General features: G+C 40.0%; 1 protein-coding gene across 1 annotated transcript; it reads left to right on the forward strand.

Annotated features, from left to right (window-relative positions):
* The first annotated feature begins 187 nt into the window (after nucleotides 1-187).
* On the forward strand, nucleotides 188-21,706 carry angpt2b (angiopoietin 2b). Its single transcript, XM_067505547.1, has 9 exons — nucleotides 188-1,244; nucleotides 6,563-6,718; nucleotides 7,413-7,534; nucleotides 9,452-9,684; nucleotides 10,176-10,300; nucleotides 14,287-14,388; nucleotides 18,225-18,391; nucleotides 21,154-21,284; nucleotides 21,537-21,706. The coding sequence occupies exons 1-9, from the start codon at nucleotides 927-929 to the stop codon at nucleotides 21,695-21,697; spliced, it is 1,515 nt and encodes a 504-aa protein (XP_067361648.1). The 5' UTR covers nucleotides 188-926; the 3' UTR covers nucleotides 21,698-21,706.
* The last annotated feature ends 1,780 nt before the right edge of the window (nucleotides 21,707-23,486 follow it).

Genomic DNA, 23,486 nt, shown 5'->3' on the forward strand with positions numbered 1-23,486 from the left:
AATTGTTTTAATTTTTACCGTAACCAACATGCTTTTGCACTGCTGGACGTAGTCGTGGTCCAATAAACCAACAGCAGGAGAGAGTGGGAGAGAGAAAAAGAAATGGGAGGGAGCAAAAAGTTGTCAGGGAAAAGTTTTGACTCATGTGGCGAGCATTGTGCATTTTTGTTTCCTCTTCTAACCGCAAACAGCAGTACTGTAGGAGTGTAGGACAAAGTGAAAGAGAGAGGCTGGTTCAGTGATTTTCTGGTAAAGAGATGTGTGTGTGTGTGTGTATGTGTGTGTGTGTGTGTGTGTATGTGTGTGTGCGTGTGTGAGTGAGTGGAGAGTTACACCACTCTCTCTCTCTCCCTGTACTTTAAGAGCTTTACTACTTCAGCCAATATCCTGAAGCGGGCCACTCTCTACTCCACCCCTCCTCTCCCCTCTCTTCTAGACCAACACATGGACTCCAGCGGCTTAAAGAGAGGGCAGTGAGAAAAGCAACTTTTAAGAAGAGAGATAAATGGTAGAAGAAAAGTCTGCTGTTGATTTCCTGACTGAGCTGCATGTGCTGGTTGAGGGCTGGAGGTACAATAGGAAGCAATTCCCTTTTCCTGTTTGTATGTGTCCGTGCATGTGTGTGTATGTTTTCTGTTCGGGAATACAGACTGGGCTGAAGGGGACTTCTGGATGCCACAGCACAGAGGAGGACCAGCCAAAACAAGAGAAAAGATAGTGATAAGAGACACAGGAACAGTAGGAGCTGAAGTGAGAAGACAGGAGGAAGAAACAGACAGTGTCAAGGATAAATTTTAGAAGAAAAAAACACCGTCCTTCAGAGGAAACCAAGGGAGACACACCTGACCCATTTGTTTGCTCTGTCAGGTGGACCTACCTCCATCTTCCCCGATCCTCCCCGCTCCCCTTCCCTTCTTTCCCCTGACATGGGCTGCCTGCTGGCCCTGACCCTCGCCTACCTGGCCCACCTGCTGCCAGCCACTATCGGCTCAGAGCGCCAACTCCATCGCGTGCAGCACGGCCCCTGCAGCTACACATTCATTCTACCTGAGGTGGACCACTGCCATCCCTTAAAGGACTTCCAGGTAACCAACACCCTCCAGAGAGACTCTCCTCCCGAGGTCAAGCCTGATATGAGCCAATCCAAGCAGGGTAGGTCCCAAAAGGACAGGCCTTCCTGGCAGGAGAGGAAGCTGGAGAGTCTGGAGAGTGCTATGGAGAATAACACGCAGTGGCTGCAGAAGGTAAGGTCGAAACAATTTACTAAAAGTACAATTTTCTTCACATGCACTATGTCATCCAACCCGATTTACAGCACTATTTTTACCTTCTTCCTCTAATACTTTTAGCATGTTACATACACCAACATCAAAACGTCTATCCAATAACATCAGTTGGAAATCATTTGTTGTAGATAAATTCAGTGCTTAGCTAGGAATTCCTGGATGCTTGCTGTATGTGGCTCCATGTCAATGCCAAGTGCATAAGTGTGGGTCTGTGTTTAAGACCACTGGGATGTTAGAAGTCCCTGTTGCATGGGAAATAAGAAGGAGATGAAGATGAGCTAAGTCTGCGAATATCAAATGGCACCAAACATTTCTCACACACTTTCTCCCACAAAAATCTTTCTCCCACAGGCAACAAATACACAGAGACTTTACTACTGACTCATTTTTAGCAGATCTCAGCAAAAACTCTGTGCTAAAGTAAGCTTACACTCAAAATAATCTGTAATGAGTCCTCTGGTAAAAAAAAATATTTATCTGCAACACAAAGCTTTCAGCATGTCTCCTTGCTGGGCTGTTGGCCTTTGCCATTGCATTTAGAATGGATTATAACTGACTGAAACGAAATGAAGCGATTAAAATGGGCTTCACAATAGTGTTTTCATTGCTAAGGTCATGAGGGTGCAGAATCAGTGCCGGGCCATTGTCTAGGACAGACTGATTGACACGTCACCCCTCTCAACCCGTCTCTCTATTCTTGTCTGCATCTGACTGAGAATATTTGCTTTATGCAGTGATCCTCGGGCAATTTCTGAGTTGTGTCAAGTGTTTAGATTGGCCAGTTGAATGCAAACATGTTCAATATGTTTCAGAAGTTGGAAATTGGGGTATTTCGAAGTCCAAAGCTACTTTTGCACCTCTATCTCACCACAAACTATTTCTCTTTTCTCCTTTTTCTGAACCTCTCAATCCATCTCGTTCACCTCTCTCTGGACTGTTCTGCTGCTTTGGGATGATGATTGTGTCTCATCTTACACCTTCGGCTCATCGACAATCTGATCTTAAACTCACACTCCCCTGCACACAGCCGTAAACATGCCCATGGAAACACACTAGCTAGCTTCCACTGGAGGCATCCCATGAGGCCAAGCTGTGCGCCTTATATGAGGGACAAAGACAGGGACAGTGCACACATTTGTTTCATACACAAAGTACAATATTCATGCATCCAGTCTGCAAAGCACCGGCCAAAATTGGAGAATCCAAAAGCATTACATATTGAGATCCGGTGATATTTTTTGCAGCATGTACTCTCTCCCCATAAACCAGAGATGTGATATCACCTGTCAGGAGATGCAGTTTAAACCGCCTCCCATCTACAGAGAAAGCACTGCTGACACCCATCTTGCTCTTTTGCCAAGCTTCCTTCACATATCGTCTGGAATGAGCACAAAGATCCAATCTTTCAACAAGTAATCCCCACTAGGCCATAGTGAAACATAAATGATTGCACCATAGTGGGATTTCCACATAAGCATAGCATGACCCCACTCATGTAGATGCACAAGAGTATAGTGACCTCTGACCTCAGATGGCAAAACCTTTTCAGCACTTGGTTAAAGTCTATCTGCACATCTTTGGGGAGAAATAGGTGATATGCATTAAGGAAGAGCTTGAGACCCGTGTCCTTGTTTCTGTGAAACTTACTCATGGCTCCCCCGGGATGCTGTGACCCTTACTGTGATCCTTCCACCCAAACCTCTTGAAAGAAAACACACACCCACACACACAAACGTCGATGTGCACACAACAATCTGCCATGTTCAGAGGAATCTGCTGATCGAAAAGTGGACGAGCCCAACAGGCCTGTATTAATGTTCCAGAATTCTTATTTCCAAGAAGAAAATTGGGGTTGTTTTCTTTTGCACTAGCCCCAAATACTACCCACCCATATAGTCCTTTTCACCTTCTGCTGGCCCAAGGGGTTGGCAAAATGAATGTAAGCATGCCTTTGTTAGTACTTTTAAGAGCCTGTGTGGTAATGCAGAAATATTGCATAGGGATTAAGTGGCTATGCTACCCCTTGGTGAACTGATTTTCTGGCCAAGTACTATTAAAATAACCCAATATTAAAGTACTTAAATAATACATAATTTGATGTAATTAAAGTACATAAAGCACATTAATGTGTTTTCCTTCAAAATTCTAAGCTTTTCTCCATTTTGCACTCAAACTTCAGCCCTTTCATTCTAATTACAATAAAACTACATTTCTTAGCCACTTGTAGTGGTATCTAGGCAAACTAATACACTTGGTTTTGTTTGGCCAAGCTTTTACATCGAATGGACTTTTGTTTGCTCCATTCACAGCACTAAGAAAGACTAAGCATCGTCATTATGCTGGGAGCTGTAGGCCTGTGTTTAGGCATTAGCAGCACTTTGAGCTGAATGCTGATGTCTGTATTCAAACAGGCTCACAATGACACTGCTAACATGATGCTAAGCAGCCACTCTATAATGTTTATCACCTTACTTATCACCTTAATCATCTTAATTAAACACAAAGTATGGATGATGGGAATACCGTTAGTTTGATAATAAAGTACTCGGAATACAGAAAGACCTAGACATTCACTCAATGTTGCTGGATAAAAATGATTACAATTCACACAGACGGGTGCAGCTCTGTGTCAAATCTAATGACAATTCATCAGTTATGGTTAGCAAGTTTCACTTAATGTCAGTCACTGAATAGAGGAGGGAAAGTTCAGAGCATAACCAAAGTTTATTTGGAGATGTTTCACTAGGTAATTGAAAAACTCAAAGGGTGGTTTTAAATGAAAAATCTGATTCTCTGCGAACATTGAATGTGTTAAAATATAATGGCAAATCATCTACCATTTTTGAGGTATTTCAGTCAGGGGCTAAGGGGTAGAATTACCCATGTGTGGATTACTAAAAAGAATTACTGGGCACAGGCCCAAGGGTCCAAGAGGTCAGGGGTCCACTTGGCTAGAGACTCTGAATAAAGTGTTAACATTTCTTGCCCCAGACAGAGATATTGACCACATAAAAATGAAAAAATAACATAATAAACATAATAAGGCAAGAAAATGTTGGAACTTAATCAAAAAATGAAAAAACAACCGCAAAGAAATACAAAATGACCAGAGCGTGATGCAAATGACCACAATGAGATGAGAAATGACACAAAATGAGTAGGTTGAGGGGAATTTTTGATGGTCAATTCCATATGGGGCTTTGTCTCTTAATGTGTTTGTGGATATGACTAGAACCACACTTTTATCATGGCTAAAGACCTCCCGAAGTCTCCAGAAGCAGTGTCCTGGTTGATCTGGATCTAACATGGTAACAATCATTTTTACCCTCACAGACTATTCAGCTGAATTTTTGAAACTGACATTGCTATTGATTTTTCTATATGTCATTTAATTATTGCTGTGGGGATGATGAAGAAAAATGTATTGTACTAAAGCATTAGCAGACTTCCCAGCATGCATTGTTGCATGCACACTTCAGAGACGAACTATGACAAAGGTTAGTGTAGAATTCTGTTCTCCACTAAGCACATGGCGGCTTTTACTGTAAGTTACTGGGACCATCCACTGAGGCTGTCATTGTACTGATTTTGGCACAAAATAAGTTACTTCTACAAATATAGAACTGGCTCTTTAAACTCCCAAGCCTATAATTCTATAGATTTATTACTGTCCAAAAGCTGAGTCAACTTAATGTCTTTAGTTACCAAAACTCTTTTTCTCAAGTTAAGGTATTTAACTGAATTAGTTTTAGATCTTTAGAACTCAGAAAATGAGTTCAGTTAATTCACAAGGCAGCATGGAAACTTGAATGGTCCTAAAATGATTTACAGTGATCTAATTATTTCCATCATAATGCATTCATTCCTGTCCCTCCAAGTTATACCGTCCTGATGTTCCTCAGTTCATCATTATCATTTGCCAGAACACCCTGCAGACATGTTTCTCCCATCGTATGAAATTGTAGCTGAGAACAAATGTGTCTATTGGCTCAACAATTAAGATATCAAGCGAAACAATTCCTATGATTCTCTCAGCACTCATCCCTTCTCTGTCCCTCTTAGACACAATAAGACACAATTACACTACATCCCAAATGTGATTAATCTGGCTACATAGTGCGGAGTGTGACACAGTTGCAATTAATGCAATTGGCAGTGGGAGATGGAGTGTATGAAGACCCCTGGATTGACCTGTATCACAGAAGGCTGTAATAGGGACACTTTGGACAGGCGGCTTATAGCGGCTTCAATACACAGGGCTGATTATGATGCAGGGATCTTTGGTTCTTCCTTTGGAGTTGGTTTTAATCCGCTTGGTAATCTCTTCATAACCTTCATTATGGAGGATTTTTTTCTGCTGTCTCATGTGTGCTAAAGTAGCAAAATGTGAGAGATGGATTTACAGAGAAAATGGGAGAAGCAGGGAGAGTTTATAAGAAATAGGGAGTTAATGGGAGAGATCAAGAGGAAGTGAGAGACAAAGAGATTACTAGCTGGAAAACAGTTTAATTGCAGATTCATCTCTGTTTGCCCACTTGAAGCAGTATTTTTATATTGCATAAAAAATAGAAAAACTACTCTCTAGTGGCAATGAATTATCATAGCCCTATTGGAAAAAAAAAAATTCAATATTTTTTTAGATAGCCACTCATTAGCCGGTTACTTTTGAATGCTTTCCCCTTAGAGACTTCATTCTCCAGTCATGTGGTTTAACGAGTAAAGTCTGATTTGAAAATTCATTAATATTAATGTGCTCAGGTTCAATATTTCACTTTGCTTTATTGCAAAGGCGCATGCCATTGCCCGTTAAACCTCAAACTAAATTCCATTGTTCGTAGCAGGAAAAGGATAATTTGTCTTCCAGCTTTCATTTGCTCAAACTGACCACATTAATAAATAAACCTTTTTATTGGAGCAAGATGAATGTCATTCTATTTTTACTTCAGCTGTAACTTATGATGTGCTTTGCCACTGTTGCTTTCCCGGAACTTGTGAAATAGTGCAGGCAACTATCTCTGAAGTCTAGCAGATGGATATTATGATGTCAGATCCCACTTAAATTCTTTTACTGTATTCCTTATTATGAAACACTGAGAGCTTAATATTTGTGGGCGGTAGAGCAACAGACGGATGGAAGGGCAGATGGGTGGTAAGACATTGCCACAGCCCTGTGTGTGAGCAGAATGAAGTGGTAGAGTGACATCAAATCCCAAAGTTTGATCATCACCACAATCTGATATTGTGGATAATTTTCCCAGTGTCTGTTCCCTTTACAGCTGGAGAACTTCATTCAAGAAAATGTGCGCTCTGGGATGGAGGAAATGAAGAGAACTGCGGTACACACCCAGACAGCCGCCATGCTCGAGATGGGAACCAACCTCCTCAGCCAATCGGCAGAGCAAACCCGCAAACTGACTGACGTTGAGACCCAGGTGAGACCATCAGGAAGGACTGCATTGAACCTGGGATAACTCGTTTGCAGCCAATCCAAATGAACAACTGTGGTGGTCGCACCCATGCAAAAACAAATGATTTCACTTGAGAAACACTTGGCGAATAGCTAATTAAATTTAAATCAGATATAACCCGCTGAGAGGCCATGCCCAAAGGTGGCGGCAACTGCCTTAAAACAGCTGGTAGTTGGTTCTGCAGTCTCTGATTGACACAATGAGTTGAGCTTGGTGTCTGACAACAAGCCAATTAAAACATAAAGCTCAGTAGCACAACACAGATGTGTCTTCAATCATGCCACAAAGCTGTTATTACAGATTGGGCTTGTTTTGGTCCACATGCTTTCTTTTTCTCTTATCAAAGTCGATATAAAATCGCAACCTGTACAAATAGTTGTGCTGCTTTCTTTTTGTTTCATCTGCAAACTTCAAAACATCAGTGTTAAAGGTGCATATGAGATAATTCTGCATAAGTTTCAGTAAGTTTGTAAGATCAAAGAATGAACATTAGCAGCTTTGTCATGTGCTATGCGACATGATTTATCCCCAAGAGCTCAGCTGGTAAGCACCATACTTTTCCCCTATCGGTCTCTTCATCAGTGTCTCTCATCGTTTCCATCCATCCTTCTGCTGTACCTGCACACAGACCTATTTATCTGTTTCTGTCAATCTATAGGTGTTAAACCAGACAAGCCGCCTAGAAATCCAGCTGCTCGAGTACTCTCTCTTCACTAATCGGCTGGAGAAACATATTCTCCTGCAGACTCAGGAGATCTCACACCTCAATGATAAAAACAGGTGAGCGCTCACACAACTTCAGAAGATTATTCAGGCAAGCACTTTCTGTGCGCTGCAAGACTTCCAGGATGATTTTGCTCGTAGGTATCGGCACTTATGAAAGCACTTAGACAGTAGCTGTTAAAGTGGTTATTTTCCTCTTGTGATATCATATTCAGTCATTGCCTTAGCTGTTTCCCCAGACATCTAGAACTGTCTACCATAATGTTATGAAATTTATTTTTTCTTTTTTGAGGAGGGGGAGGGAGGGTTCCTGGAAGTCTGACTTAGTTACTGTAGGAGGCATTATTTCCTTTGCCCACTTACCTGCTGCTTTTCCTTTACTGAGCTGACATGGGTGTAATAGGAAAGACGTCACAGGAAAAGGCCACTTCACACTGTTTGGCAAAATATTTTTTGGTGTCCAAAAGCATTATACTGTATATGTACGGTACATGCACGGACATGGTTGTCCTGTTGTACATGTATCAGACAGTATAATGGCTTTTGTTTTAGCGTGCATGTGTGTGTGTGTGTGTGTTTTCCAGTGAATAGGCAGCACATTTATAGGAGGGGTTTCCCCATTCTTCTTTTTAGGAACACAAGGTCAAATTAGGGACAGCTGGGGTTAAGGAAAGGGTGCTCATGATGTAAAATGGAGTGGGCGTTTTCTCACTTTGTATCTGTTTTGTTAATGATTTCATCCATCTGCATCAAGTGGGGCTGGGAGAGCACAGTGCCCCAGCTTTAGCACCTGTTACACATCTGGCCCACTCTGGCCCTCTGGCCCTCATCTCTCAAGTTGGTGACATGACTGTAACGTGTAAATAAGTGAAAACATCAGCACAAAGATAAACACCATGACAGGACATAGTGAAATAGATAGGCCTCATTAGGAGACTTGCAGCCAGGCAGATGTACTGTAGAATAAAAAGGAATTAGAGACTCCAGTGGTTGTGAGGGGGTTACTGCTGCTCAGCATGAAGGACATGGAGTCCAGTTTTTGAACTGCTGCCAAACTAAAAACAGCAGTAAGACATGTTTGTTTTCATAGGCTTCACGTGTGAAACAGCATTGGCAGGAAGCGCATTACTATGTAGGGAGAGTGAGAGCAGACTAAAAGTAAGTGAAGTAATACAATAACAATACATAGCACAAGACCATAAGCATAACAGTTTAATTCCCCAGCATGCACTGTGATCCAAAATGTCATATTTGTTCCATCAAACCAACTGATTAAATATTGTTGTACTGGTTTACAGTAATGTTCTGCAGTTGTCTGTTCCGCAGAGAAAAATACACACAATAGAGTTCAGTCTGTTAACTTGCTCTGCCAGTTTTATTGAGCCTTCTCGTACAAAGCAAATATGAACTGGAAGTGATGTTAAAAATGATCAGGATTGATCCAGCCTTCCTTCCCTTGTGTATTCTGAGCAGATGCTATAAGTGAGAGATTAAGCATACACGTTTACCATAGTGACTGCAATTGCAAGTAGTGTGTTCAATCTGTGTGGCTGGATTGTTACAATAAATAACTGCTGCAGAGCCCTTAGTCAAACCCATAAATATCCGGCTGCAAGGATTTATGAACTTCATTTGGAGGTGGGATGTGACAATTGTGCAGACACACACATACCAAAGTTGTTGTCTTTTTTTTATGATTGAGAGGCATAGTATGCAGAACCATCTATCTTGCTGTAGTTAAGGGGGTTAGGTATGTTGTTATGTTATAGGACTGTTGATGTGCTGGTCTGTGTTAGTCATTCTCATGTAAATGTGCAAGTTTATGCAAACCATGCTGCGAAAGTGAAACGCTGAATCGATTAAGCCTTTGCCTGTAGCGACTTGCATCTCCTCATCTCATACCATCCAATACTATGTCTTTTAACTTTTTGCAAAAAAAAACACACATTTTGGTGAATTTTTGTCCTTTTACAGTTTTTTGGAGCAGAGGCTTTTAGCACTGGAATCTCGGTATGGGAGGGAGCTGCAGGGATTGCAGAGCGAAAAGCAGCAGCTTCAAGAGCTCCTGGAGAGTCAGAGTCGACTGGTCGGTCAACTCCAGGGTGAACTAGGCAGCTCCACGCTCAACAGCACCTTACTTCAGAGACAGCAGGCTGTGCTCACAGACACTGTACAAAAGCTGCTGGCTATGGTCAACAGCTGCAACGGTAAGCCAGAGTTTTAAGTGAGCAAATTATGGTGCCAGCATTAGTTATTTCAAACAAGAGATAGAAATTTACATATGAAAAAAATATGAGGAACAACCACTAGAAGACAGAGCCTTCACTTACTAGTACTGTTTAGCACAGATATTATTGGGCATTCTTCATTCTTACAGCACAGTATGAATTATTATATCCTATGTGCAAAAGCAAGAGAGGAAAAGAACATAATTGATCAGAATAAAAAAAGAGGTTCACAAAGTTTTATTAAATGACCATTGCATTTGTGATTTAGCTACAAATGTACATTTTACAGGAGAGTATCGCCTAGAGCAGCATATAACTCAAATCTCAGACCCACTACATGCACGTGCTACAGACATGGCAGGCTTGAGCCAGGGCTTAACATTACAAGAGAACTCACATATGGGGTTAGCTATTGTGTGCAAAACCCATAAGGCTGCCATCTGTAAACAAATGCTTGCATGTTTTTGCAGAAATCTCCAATGTTCCCAAGGAGCAGCCGCTTAGTTTCAGGGACTGTGCGGAGATCCTGCGATCTGGAGTGACAGAGAATGGAATGTATAACATACACCTCCCTAACTCCACCCAGACTGTCAAGGTAGTAACGCTTTAATATAAGGTCTCTAGCTTTTGCAAATATCACCTAACTGACTGTGACATGAATCTTTTTTGTGAGACATTTTGTCCTTTTGTCTGTCAGTTTTTAACACATCAAGATGTGCAGACTTTGCCCAGACTGCACACACTACTTAACAATATATGTGTGACTGCAGTAAACACTGGAAGGACAATCTACTCTTATGTAATGGTAATTTAATGGTGATGGAAATGTGATGCTGGGTTCCAGAGAGCCAACATAAGTATTGCAGATGCATTATACCCTGCAGGTTTCATGGTCAGTGAGTGTGCATTGTTGAATGCAAAGTCAGAAAAGCTTAAGAGGTACTTCCACTGACCTGAAGTAGCTAACTCTTGCTAAGTCAACCATGGCATTCACCAGCATGCTACCTTTTCTTTGAATCACAGCTAGCTTTCTCAGCTGAGATCTCCACTCAGAGCTTAAAAGGATAAAAAGATAGACAGTGAAACAGTTTTCCTACTACCCAATATTTTCTGTCTAGTTTGCTGGTTGGCATTGTTTCCACTGTTCTTCTCTTCATTTCCTGTGGGCAAGGCAACCAGGTGTTAGACACTGGTGCCATGTGTTTCCTGCCAACTGGGGCCAACGTACGTTCCCACTGATGTAAGTTAGTACCCTCCAAATTATTGCTGCTTTCAATCTATGCCATCTAATTCCAATGTGGCAAGCTGGGTGGCTCATTAAAATTAGGGCAGACACAAATTACCCTATTTTCAAGCTAGAGAGCGGGGTTTTCTCAGTTGGACATTAGACAAAAAATATGAACATACAATATAACCTATTTGTGGGCGGCACATGGTATCTGGGGCGACTGTTGCGCAGGAGGTAGAGCAGTCGTCCACCAATCCCCCAGTTACTGGTTCGATCCCTGGCTCCCCTGGTCACACATCAAAGCATCCTTAAACCGGACACTTAACCCCAACTTAGTTGCTCCCGGTGAGTGTTGGCAAGCTGCATAGCAGCTCCCCCATGGGTGTGTATGATTGTGAGTGTGAATGGGTGAATGAGAAGCAGTGTAAAGCGCTTTGAGTATCAATAGGTAGAAAAGCGCTATAGTGCAGACCATTTACTCTATGAGACTGTTCAATTGTGATTTATACTTTTTTCCTTACAAACTAAATAATCCATAGTCTGTATCAGCATCCTTTTAAAATGTACATAACACTGTTATGCATACCTGTGAGAGCTTTATATGCACAAAGCTAATAAAAGTAAATCAGTATATTTCTCTAAACACATATTTAGTGGTAAATATTTTACCCTCAGACAGCTCCTTCAACCAATTAACCATTAATTAAAAAGATAATCTGATGCATGTAGCATCAGATTATCTTTTTAAAAAAATAATAATGCACACACTTGAATTTGTGCATTTCATTGTAATGGCTTGAACCTATGTGACTCTTTGCTGGCCTAACAATAAGTGAGTTTGGAGTATCAAATGTCAATCTGGTCTAAATCAGATTAACAACCAAATTTGGGAAATCAATTAAATTGAAAGTTTCTGGACCCTATTTTTGTATTTGGTGTAAGGCTTTTAAAGCCAGAACACTGGCTTGGCTTAATGTGCCAGAGGATAAGCACAGTATATTGCCAGTCTCCACTGTTTTCTAATTTAAAAGACCTAAGTGCTTTTTGACCTTGATTTAGTTTTTGCTATTCTGGCAAAGTGCTGTAAACTAATTTCATTTCTAGCAGAAACTATCAGTTGAGATGTTGAAATGAAGAGACCCCCCCCCATCCCCCCCTTCTTGGGATTCTGTCCACATACCAGCATCTATACTGCATGACTCTTGAGGACAGGTCAGCATGGCTTGTGAGTAATTTTCAAGCAACTAGCCAAACGGATCAATTCAGTTTCATTAGTGATTATCCACACTGCAAGTTGTAGAGGCTTTTACTGCCTCAGAAATGTCACCGACAATATCTATAATTGGAGGTGACAACATTGTATATAGAATATTTTGCCCAAGAAAACTAACAACCCTGAAGCCTCAAGTATTTCTGGATATACATGTTTAATTGAAAAAGGATCTTTGTAACAAAAAGCATCTAATCTTACCACCCATGGGAGAAATTCACACATTCATTTTATCACAATATCCAAAGGAAGCTGCATTATATCCAAATAAACACCTTCAATGGCTAAAATATATCCCTCAACGAGTCTTAATTTCAAAATCTGTCACTATATGAGTAAGAGGAATTGATTCCTACTTCCTAACATATCTACATAGGGCACATTTTCCAGCCAAGTAAAAAAGAAAACAACAAGTGTAACCAAAACCTCCTCCTCAGCCCCCACTCGAGGGGGTGAGAGAACATGGTGATATGTTTGGTGTTTCCTTTCCACCTGGGTCTTATCATTGCGTGACACTCTGAAATGCTGGGGTCCCCCCTTATTCTTGAGGCTTCCAAGGCATCGTTCTAACAACAGAGAAACTCAAGTTTGTTTTATTTCTCCTTGTCATTTGCAGACACTTTTCTCCCTCTATTTCTTCTCTTGTAGACCACTTTAGTGCTCCAATGTGTGAAATCTTGAATCAATATACTGTATTGTAAAATGACAAAGACACTTGAGCTTGATAGAACATCACTGTCAAATGGCACAAAATCAAAAGCGGCAAAAAAAAGCAGCAGTTTTTAAAAATGCTCAACATTGGTAATACTATGTTGAAATGAAAACATTATTATTTTTATTATTTAGCATATTTCCAACTATCTTCATATAGAGGCTAAAATCACCAAGCAACCCTTTCACTTCACATCACTCTCAGTCTGCTGCCTGGATTAGTTTATTTGTCTGTACCATAGATTGCTGTTGTTCTCCAAAAATGATTAAAAGCACATTAGGCATACACACCGCTCCACTGGTCAACATGCTTTTCTTTCCAAAATGCATGGTCAAGAGCTTTTTAACAAATGCTTGATTAAGTATTTCAAATCAGCACAGATTTGTACAGCCATCTGAAGTAAGCCAGTCAACTGTGCATGTGTGGGAAAATATTTTTAGTGTCTCCACCACACATTTTGGAATGAAACAATTCTTTGCACAGTGGCTGATGTGTTTTAAACTGACAAAAATTAATGATATAACGCAGGCTGCAGACTGACATAGACTAAACATGAGTGGAGAAAGTTCAGTATTGGCTTTTGCATCTAGAACATATGATTATTTGAAAAATGACCAAGGTAATCTTTTTACAACTATTAAATTGTTTAATGATTGTTTTGATCTGTAAGTGTGAAACAGCTAACTCAAACTTTAAAGCTGCAACAAACAATCTTTTAAAGGAAATAAAATGAATATGTGAAAAAAAGGCTCTCGTATTGATGAATAAACAGAGAATTTTCACCTGACTCTCTTTCTTTTGGTGTTAGCTTATTGTTTTGGTTAAACTGCCCGCGGCTTTCATGTTTGGGTGCAGCCACATTGTTTCCATCAATCATTTCTCCCAATGCATCAGGGAGCTCTTTTCAGCAAAAACTAAAATCTCATCTGAACCCACTGCACATTAACTGCCTTGCCTCAAATGACAAGAGCAATAATCTGGATAACACACTGGAGCATTTACAGTAGCTGCTAAAGATCCAGATAGTTCCCTCAGCAGCTGGTGGAAACTGAATATTGGACTTTTCAGGTGGCTTAAAACATGATGCTGCTGTAAATCAATTCTCTTTATCTGCCGAAAATTATTGGCATTGAACATTTATGTGTAATAAAAGAGTAGCACTTCAGTGTTTGTTTTTAATTCGTCAGGTGGCTTTAAAGTTAAAAGCTTTCCTGATTGAAATATTTCTATTAAGAATATATATCCTTTCCTTAGAAAGGATAGAATAGAAGCACATTTTTTCAATCATCAAAAAACACAGACTTTACCTTTAGCCTAATGGGAAAAACAAAAACAAAAATCTGATATTTCCATAATCTATGTTTATACCAGGTGTTCTGTGACATGAAGACTCGAGGTGGTGGATGGACAGTGTTGCAACATCGGAGGAATGGATCCATTGACTTCCATCGAGGGTGGAGAGAGTACAAAATGGTGAGTCCTGCAGTGGCTAGCGTTGGGGTCCTTCATCATCGGTATAGGTAATGTGGTTCGGCATTGAGGGGCTGGACAGGAGGTTCCAAAAACTATCCACAGGTGGTTTGGCACACACAGGCGTGGGAGACCAGTTAGGCTACGATCCCAGGTGACCTGCGGGTGTTGTATTTGGCTGCCCTTATGTTCTCTACCACCCCTCATGTTATTGCATCTGCTCTCATTTGCTTTCTCTGTCAAACTCCCACATAGGGTACACATGCTCATGTGCAAACACACATGCCATGTGCTTCCGTGACCCACAGAGCACTGCAGTGTGCGATTAAAGTAACGTTTTCACATGCATTCCCCTGAAAACAAAATGGATTTAATACAGTCATACTATATAACATAATGAAGGTGCACAACTGCTTTAGCTAAATTGCAAAAGTAAATAAAATAACAGAAAATAAAAACTTTGAAAAATGTATGTCTGCAAGCCTTTTGGACTGTGTGAAACTACACACAGAACAAATCAGCTAAACTCATTTGGTTTTTTGATTGTGCAGATGGGGAATTTGTCTTTCACCCACACCAACAAATCAATTGCCACATCTGGATTGGAAATAAAATGCACTGTTTTTGCACAAACTAGAAAGGGTGACACACACACACACACACACACACACACACATACACAAAAACCCTTTCAAGTTTGAAGAACAATATTTTTACAAGTGGATGATAAATATTTGGCTCCAGTTGAGGCGTGGGAGCTTGGGGGGTGGGGGGGATGGGGGGGCATTGTAGATGGCAGATAACATATGTACTACAAAGCTTCAATGCCCCAATCCACACTTCATATTTTCAGAAACTGTGGTCAGTCAAATGCTGCACAGGGCCGCTGGTCAAATGATAAATGCTCCAAGGCTCTCACCATATATTTGCTCTCACTTAAGACCAATAACAAACAGACAGTCTGACAGCTAGACAAAGTGAGTGAGAATTTAGAGGTAAACATGGAGAAAATGTGTCCTTGTGCTGAATTGGATAAAGAATGTTTAACATCTGCAGATGTAGATTTTAATTATTCTAATTCTGCCTTACATGCAAGAATAGCAGTAATCAGTCATACGGTTTATATGCTCATTGGGTGGCCGTTAACGGGCATTATCAAATTCATTTTTGTCGGCTTCTGTGAGATTCATTAACCGAAGCCATATTCCTCCTCTCAAGCCGTCCCTATGAATGGAGTGCTGCATGTTATCATTTCCCTTGGGTGACATTCATTTCCACTGTTACCCTTTTTTGTCAAGGCCATGACGGCATGAACACTGTATCTGTTTTCATTTACCGCCGTGTTTCCTATGTGAAATCATGTTCAGCTTACTGTGCTTTCCACCTGTTATCAGTTAGCCTCCTTGCTCTGTTGGATGGTTGACATTTTTCTCTTCTACACCTTATAATCTGCCTCTAGATAATGTACAAATGCTGTATTTAAAATAAAGCAAACAAACACCAAAGTGTCTTAGTAAAGTGGTGGGCTTTCAAAACAGGCATAATGGTCTACTGTAGGTGTAAGGTTGGGGTTAGATTATAGGCCTTAATGAGATCAACGGCTTTCTTCAGCTTGTCCCTTCAGGTGTCACTACAGCAAAATGTGTTCGCCCGTTGATTAGGCATGAGTTTCTCTGCCAGATGCTCCTTCTGCCACAATCTTCCCATTTTCTTTTATCTGGGCTCGGACCTGCACCAGGGTGGCCCTTGGTGGCTGGGCAGGGCCTCACCTGGTGGGGTGGGATTCAAACATGCGGCCCTCTGCATACAAACCCAATGTTCTTCCACTGAGCAACCGGCAACCGCCATAATGTAAATTTTTCACCAATTTATGATTTATGTTTATAGATTACACGTATCCTTTTCCGTGGCTAACATTGTTGCGGTCCTCAAGGGACACTTTTGGACATGCAACAAAAATTTTGACAATATTTGTACAACAAATATGTGCAACAGCCAACTCAGTTTTCTCAAAAACTACAGGAATAAAAGCTTCTCTATGATTGTTCAACAAATCTGATACAACCCCATCTCTCCATTCACCATCATCTCTGTTGTTGCTCTTATCTGTGTTTATTTTTACAAGTCCCTGCAGAGACTGAAGGATGATGGCACACAATATGCACATGCACACAGAGGTGATTAAAACCACATGAATTCAGATCTGACCGTTCTGACAGCGCTTACATCAGATCTTAGTAACTTGATAGCAAAAAGATTGGATAACATTTACATTTAGTCATTTAGCGGACGCTTTTATCCAAAGCTCAGTATATAATGTGAACGTATCCTCAGTTTCAGAACACTTCCATACTTTTTTTAAGCCATAATTGTCTGAGAGGGTGTTAGTTAGTTAGGACAAACAAATCTGTATACTATAATACCAATCCGTTGAAAGTAGACCCACTATATCAGACATAAGACAATTTAGTTTAGACTTGTGCTTAAAATGAACATGAAGGGGGGAAAAAAAGAAAAAATATGGGTATAACCTTATATGGAAGTGTATCAGTATTTGGGAAACTGGACTCATTTACTGTGCTAGAATACCTCATTACAGGGATTAATAACATTACTAATTGGTTTAAATTCAAATCTGAGTATAAAACCTAAGAAAATATAATATAATAGTAGGTGTATAATATAATATAAGTTGATCCTGTTGAAAGTACTCATTTTTATTTTGAGCTAAGACTAGGTTAGCTTCAGTTAGCTAACATGATTTCATTGGCAGAGAGAGATAAATATAATGTGAATGTGATGCACTGTAATGTAATTTACAGTAATATAACATTATTTAACTCTCTAGCATTAGCTATCTTTAAAATACAAGCCAGGATTGCGTTCTCCATGTTTATCACCAAGTATTGAATTTAGGGAATCAATTGGACCCTTTTAAGAATGTAATTTAAAGTAATGGGATCAGAAGAGGGTATGCAGCCATATGTCCACCTCCATTTTTGTTCATATAAAAAATATGTGTCGGTAAAAACAATTCTAAGTAGCTTAAAAAAATATTGTCTAATGAGAGTCATATATAAAGAGACACTGCTTTGCCTTGTATCCTAACCGAATAACAGCGAGGCCATTATGTAGTTTGCCTGATTCACTAAATAAATGCCTAGACATCAGTTAGAAACACGCTTTGATGTAGCCCAAGGTTTTCATAACCTTAGAGCAGGGAGGTTTTATAGTATTTTCTGAGGATGATTTGTTTCTATTAGATGTTGAAATTTTGCAAAAGCTATAGTATATGGATTTCATCTTTTTCATGCTCATCAAAGCATTTGATGACCCCCTTCAATGTATACAAGCATTTACATTTGTTGTGTTACAGCTGCCATTGTCTTTGAATTGCATAGCACTAAATTTTCTCCTGAAAATTTAGTATTTCCTGTTAACTTGCACAGTTTATTTTATATTAGTGATCATCAAGTGCTGTTTTCCTTTGCCAAACCTGGGATTATAAAACATATGTTCATGTCAAGTTCTAATAACAAACCATGGATCAGTCCATGAAGCCAGCTTTTATTTTACTTTAAGTGTTGCAAGTCCCAGTGAAACATTGGAAGGATTTTAGAGCAAATTAAAGTCTCAATTGACTAACCTCTAGCTGTGGGAGTGAAGTATTTCACTTCATAAACCCAGTGGACTGTCTTAGGCCATCCGAATGATGAATGTGACTTCTTAAAATTGAGGTCCATTTTCATATTAACTCTTAAAGCACTTGGCAAGTCATCTGCCTTGTTAGAATATATTCTTGTTCCTTTATTGTTCTTCTCTCCTTGTGTCTAATCCAGGGATTTGGAGAACCATCTGGGGAACACTGGCTGGGGAATGATATCATCCACAAGCTGACCAGCTCGCAGGAATATAGTCTGCATGTCCAGCTAAAAGACAGAGAGGGGAACGAGGCCTTCTCACATTATGATCATTTCTACATAGATGGAGAGGAGAACAACTACAGGTGACTCCACAGCAGGAAATAAAACTTTAATGAATAGTAACATGTAGATTTTTCTTTGGCTTGTGATAATGTACACTCAGGTAGAAATTCATTATTTGAATCATTTAATCACTCAATTAGCAAAGCTGTTATTACAGGGTAGTGCTAGATATGAGAAAATTATAAACTAATACACGTTTGGCTCCAATTAAATAATTTCTTTCATTTCATCAGAAATCTGACATGAATATAGCTATAATGACCATGGTTTATTTCAGTAAAGTATTATAATAGGTGCCTTCTATTGTTAAAGGCATAATTGCCATGCCCCAGTCGTTGCCTTCCCTCAGGGTGCAAGACTCGTAAAATCACGACACATTAGAAACCGTTATCGAAATTCAAATTCCTTTTTATTTTCTCATTCTCTCTACGCTTTCTTATCCTTGCACTGAAGTTAAGGAGCTACTTGGACCACTTTTAAGAATGTCATTCAAACTGATGAGCTCAGTGGAGGGCACGCAGCCACTTTTGTCTGCTTCCATTCTTCTTTTCCCATCATCGCTGCTACCGCTGCCCCTGAAAAATCCCCAAAGGAAGCCACATCCACTGGAGTATAAGAGGAATGCTTGGAAATACCTGCCCCTGCCAAGAACTGACAACTCAAACAAAGCTCCCCGGTAACCCTGCAATCACTAATAAGATTATATGTGGGTGTGCTGAAACCATGCTTCCTCCAGAACACACAGAAATAAAACATAACCCAAAATAGTTAGATTTCATATAAAAATCACAGAAATTTGGTCTTGTTCTGTTGATGTTTATTAAGATTGATGCAATGGGAGATGACAAATCATAATTATATGTAGGTGTATGCTTTCAACCATCGCTAATAGTGCTGCAAATTGCATTTGCCTGATTTTGTTCCACATAATTAGCATGATGAAACTGAATGTTTCACAATGTTGCTGTAGGCTACACTGTGTGAGGTGAAGCACCTGAATGATTCCAATTGCCTCTGTAACTCGCTACCTATGAGATCATGTTGTGTTCGACTTTAACTAGTTCAATATGTACCATCTTTACTAGCATGCTGAAGATTCTGGCATCATCTGTGGGTTTATATTATAAATCTCAAGCCAGAATCATGGTGCTAGTCAGCCAAAGCAATTCTCAGCTGCATCCCATGTGCTCCCTATAGCAAAATGGAGGTCTTCACCTAAAACTTAAAACATTATTCATACATTAATCATCGGTATGACAGACCACTTTCCCCACTGAGGCAGCCAAGAAAAGCTGTTCCTAAAGTTAAACCTATGGTAGGCATTGCTTTTATTGTAACAGTATATCTGTCATCAAATGATACAATAATAATTGAAAATGACAGTCACCTTGAAAAGGATTAGTCTGTGGTCAGGGTGGAATAGCTGAACTGATACGTCTAGAAATAATGGCTGATGCAAAAGGTTTTAAGAGTAGAAGAGCTGGCACAGTCCACAGGCCACACTGTGGAAAAGCATATCCTGTACTATGTGGGTTTCTATTCTGTCTAATTTGATAGTTTTTAATTTTCCATACATCACTGAATCTCTAATAAAATATCTCCTCATATATTATTCCACACTCACCACTAGTCCATCATTATTCCCAGCCCAGCACTGTCATTTCAAACTCCCCTCTTGATATGTTGTCCTGCCCTGTGAACTTACAAATTCAAGAGGAGGATTCTTCATTTAGTCACCACAGACAGCATGCCCCTGGCTACAAGAGGAGGGGGTACATAACTCAGGGGAGAGCCCCATACTAACTAGACAGAATGACAGGGCAGAGGAGAGGGCAGACAGCAGAGCTGACCTCCTCGCCCACTCTCTTCAAACTGGTACTGACTTACACCCACACACACATATGGACAAACAGACACAATAAGACACACACACATACACACACACACACACTCTTTCTATTGTCCGTCCGCTGCATGAAAATAATTGAGCAAATCAATTTAACTCAGGCAAAGATTTCTTTCAGTGGGCTTTTCCACAAAGCACAGCATGGAGGAAAAATAATGAGAAGTTCTCTAGGTTAGTTTTTGTACTGATGTTTGGCAACAGTTAAAACCATGGAAAGTATAGTATCATGCATTACGAAGTAATGTGCACGTACAAGAATGCCGTGACCATACAGTGGTGTGCAGGTAAAAATCATGTTCTTTAAATGATTTATGCTTGTCTTTGATTTTAAAAAATTAGGTTATTCGAATATGATACTGCACTAGACAAGTGTTAACAAGAAATGTACACTACAAGGTGGTGCAAAAGAGCAAAGCATTGGAGCCCATCCCTGATTTATGATTTAAATGACATTTATTAGTTTTGTTTTCCAAAACAAAAATCCAAAGTCAGGCATGCCCAGAGGCCCTGGAAATGAGACAGAGTGAGGATTCAAAAGTTGCCTGAACAACTGCAACAGTGCCCAAACTAGAAGAAAGTGTGACTCACCAAGTCAAATATTTTGCCTCTTTCATCTCTTTGCTATCCTGTGCTATTAAGGAATCATGGACTAGCTGGTCTATGATTGGTAAACATGATTGTGCTGTGTTCAGTTTTTTTTGCACAACATTATATGATTTAAAGGAAACCTAAGTTTAGACAGTGCAGCAGCCATTCCCTGCCAACAAGCCAAGTTACCCAGCACAGCTTTAAATAATCAATAACAGAGCCTCCCGCCAAGCTTTTCCTGAATTTTATTTGCTTTTTTTTTCTATTCTGTTCCCCCCCTATGTCCAGCCTCCACGCTGAGGGCTTCAGTGGTACAGCAGGACGAACCAGCAGCCTCACCCACACTGGCACCCAGTTCAGCACCAAGGACAGAGACAATGACCGCTGCACCTGCAAGTGTGCTCAGCTTGCATCTGGAGGTGCGCTGCTTCCCATAATGTCTGCTAGTCATCTGCTTCTGTCTCAATCTGTCTCTCCTTATAACCTATCTTGTTAAACATTTCTATCCACCCCCTCATAAATGTCCCAAAGTGTATTTCATTTCCCCCCTGTGCCACTCTAAAGTTAGTGCTGACTTACAGCTGTGCATTTGGATGTTAAATTTCATGACTTGGAATTCAATTATTCAGACTTTTGCTCTTGAACTCTCTTCCACATTCCCCCTTTTTCAGGTTGGTGGTTTGAGGCCTGTGGTCCGTCCAACCTCAATGGCATATATTACCCTGCCTCATCCAGTGTGGTTCGCTACAATGGCATTAAGTGGTACTACTGGAAGGGTCCAAGTCTGATGGCTACTATGACAACCATGATGGTGCGCCCAGCAAACTTCTGATACCATGACTTTCTTGTGATGGCAGATTATGCAGAGAATGTCACCTCCAATGAATATAATGAACAATATCCCTGGGAGATTCTGGACATTTTGGAGGGGTGCTTTAGCAAATGCCAGGGGATATCTGCAGTCTCACAGCAAATGACTGTGGTTGTACTCAATTCCTAAATGAGGAATACTATATTATCTATCCACAAATGTGTCCAAACTTTATTTTAATGATTGTTCAACTGAGAGGAGAAGGAGAGAGATGATTTGATAAGGATGGCAAAAATCAAATCAAATCAAATTATGCAATTACAGATGAAGAGTTATTCAAAGCAAAAATTATTTCACTTAATAAAAAGATTAAATTTTAGACACTTTATTGCAATACCTATTTTCATATTAAAGTATGAAAACTTACATGTGTTTGTTGTAAATGTTTTCGAGCAATGAGACTGAATAAAATGATTCAATGAAAGTGTCAGCAGTTTCACTTTGCTTTAAAACTCCCAATATCATACTAAATGCTCTTTCAACGTGAGTTATTGGTATATTTGTTATGCCTGATGTTTAGCTATGATGCAAAGCCTTGATTGTAACTTAATTTTGGTAGTGCTGCCAAACTGTAAAGCACTAGTGCTTATTAAAAAGTGTAGGTGAGTTTATACACAATATGCCATAAGATAACCTACAGTGACTTCAATAGGTTACCACTCTTAATATATCAACACCACAAAGAACAGCAAATAATAACAGGCTTTGACCTTTGCTGTATCTTCCAAAGGGGTTTGAAGAATGAAATATCACTGATTCTTTCCAGTCACACCTCTTATAAAACTTTATTTGTGAGAGACTTCACTCATAAAAATACATCATAGACTTTCATTGGTGTGATTTACTTTAAAAAGTGAAACATTTGTAATAACATCTGGGAACAAAGCTGTAAATCCAATTTTTACGTACAATAAAATCATATATAGTGTGGTGCCCATAACCCACAGGTGCTTGTTTCCATGTAACGTAACTCCAACGAGACACACATGCTGAGACTCAGGAAGTCAGTGAAGTACTGCCTTGCACCACTGATCTAATGAATCATCCAATAACACTGGTCCCTGTGGTGCTTATTAGAAAAAGGGAATGAGCTTCACCTCAACTATTGGTGACCCGCATCTGTCAATGTACTATGGGCAACAGCAGCAGCCGTCGCTAACCGGAAGGTGACAGATGAGGACGTCAGCAAGCCTAAAACATCCACTAATTGTTACGCTTCATTCACTCTAGGACACACAGAAAAGTTAGAAATCTTGCCATTTTTGTCTAATGTATCCCCCTGAAGTGTAATTCATTCCTCCCTGCTGCAAATGTAATACAACTGTGGAAATTGGGTATTAAGAGTAATGAACTGTGCACCAGATTTTGGTGTTTTTGCTTATTCTAGTCAGTGTCAGATGAAACAAGAACAAAGGAAATCATTCATCTTGATAAATAAATAGCTTTTCTATGTATGGCTTCAGTGAATTTGTGATGGACTTACCCAGGCTGAACTGCCTTTGATTTACGACTCTATTAGGGAATATGCACTAGCTGCTCAAGACAGTATGACTACTCAAAGGAAAAACAGTGCTACTACTGTGCCTGCCCATATCTTACAATAGATATGTGTATAAATATATATCATGCTAGAATCTGTAAGGAAGCAACAAACATCATCACAAGTGGATCCAGTGCCAGCAGGTTTGTAGATACAACATACTGCTAGTGAGGGTAAACCCAAGCTGCATTTTGTAAAAGCACCTACACA

The sequence above is a fragment of the Channa argus genome, chromosome 1 (genome assembly GCF_033026475.1).
Source record: "Channa argus isolate prfri chromosome 1, Channa argus male v1.0, whole genome shotgun sequence".
NCBI lineage: Eukaryota > Metazoa > Chordata > Actinopteri > Anabantiformes > Channidae > Channa > Channa argus.

Coding starts and splice junctions, on each gene's coding strand:
- angpt2b (XM_067505547.1), top strand. CDS start 927: ATGGGCTGCCTGCTGGCCCTGACCCTCGCCTACCTGGCCCACCTGCTG. Junction 9,685..10,175: donor TATGGTCAACAGCTGCAACG/GTAAGCCAGAGT, acceptor ATGTTTTTGCAG/AAATCTCCAATGTTCCCAAG. Junction 14,389..18,224: donor GGTGGAGAGAGTACAAAATG/GTGAGTCCTGCA, acceptor TGTCTAATCCAG/GGATTTGGAGAACCATCTGG.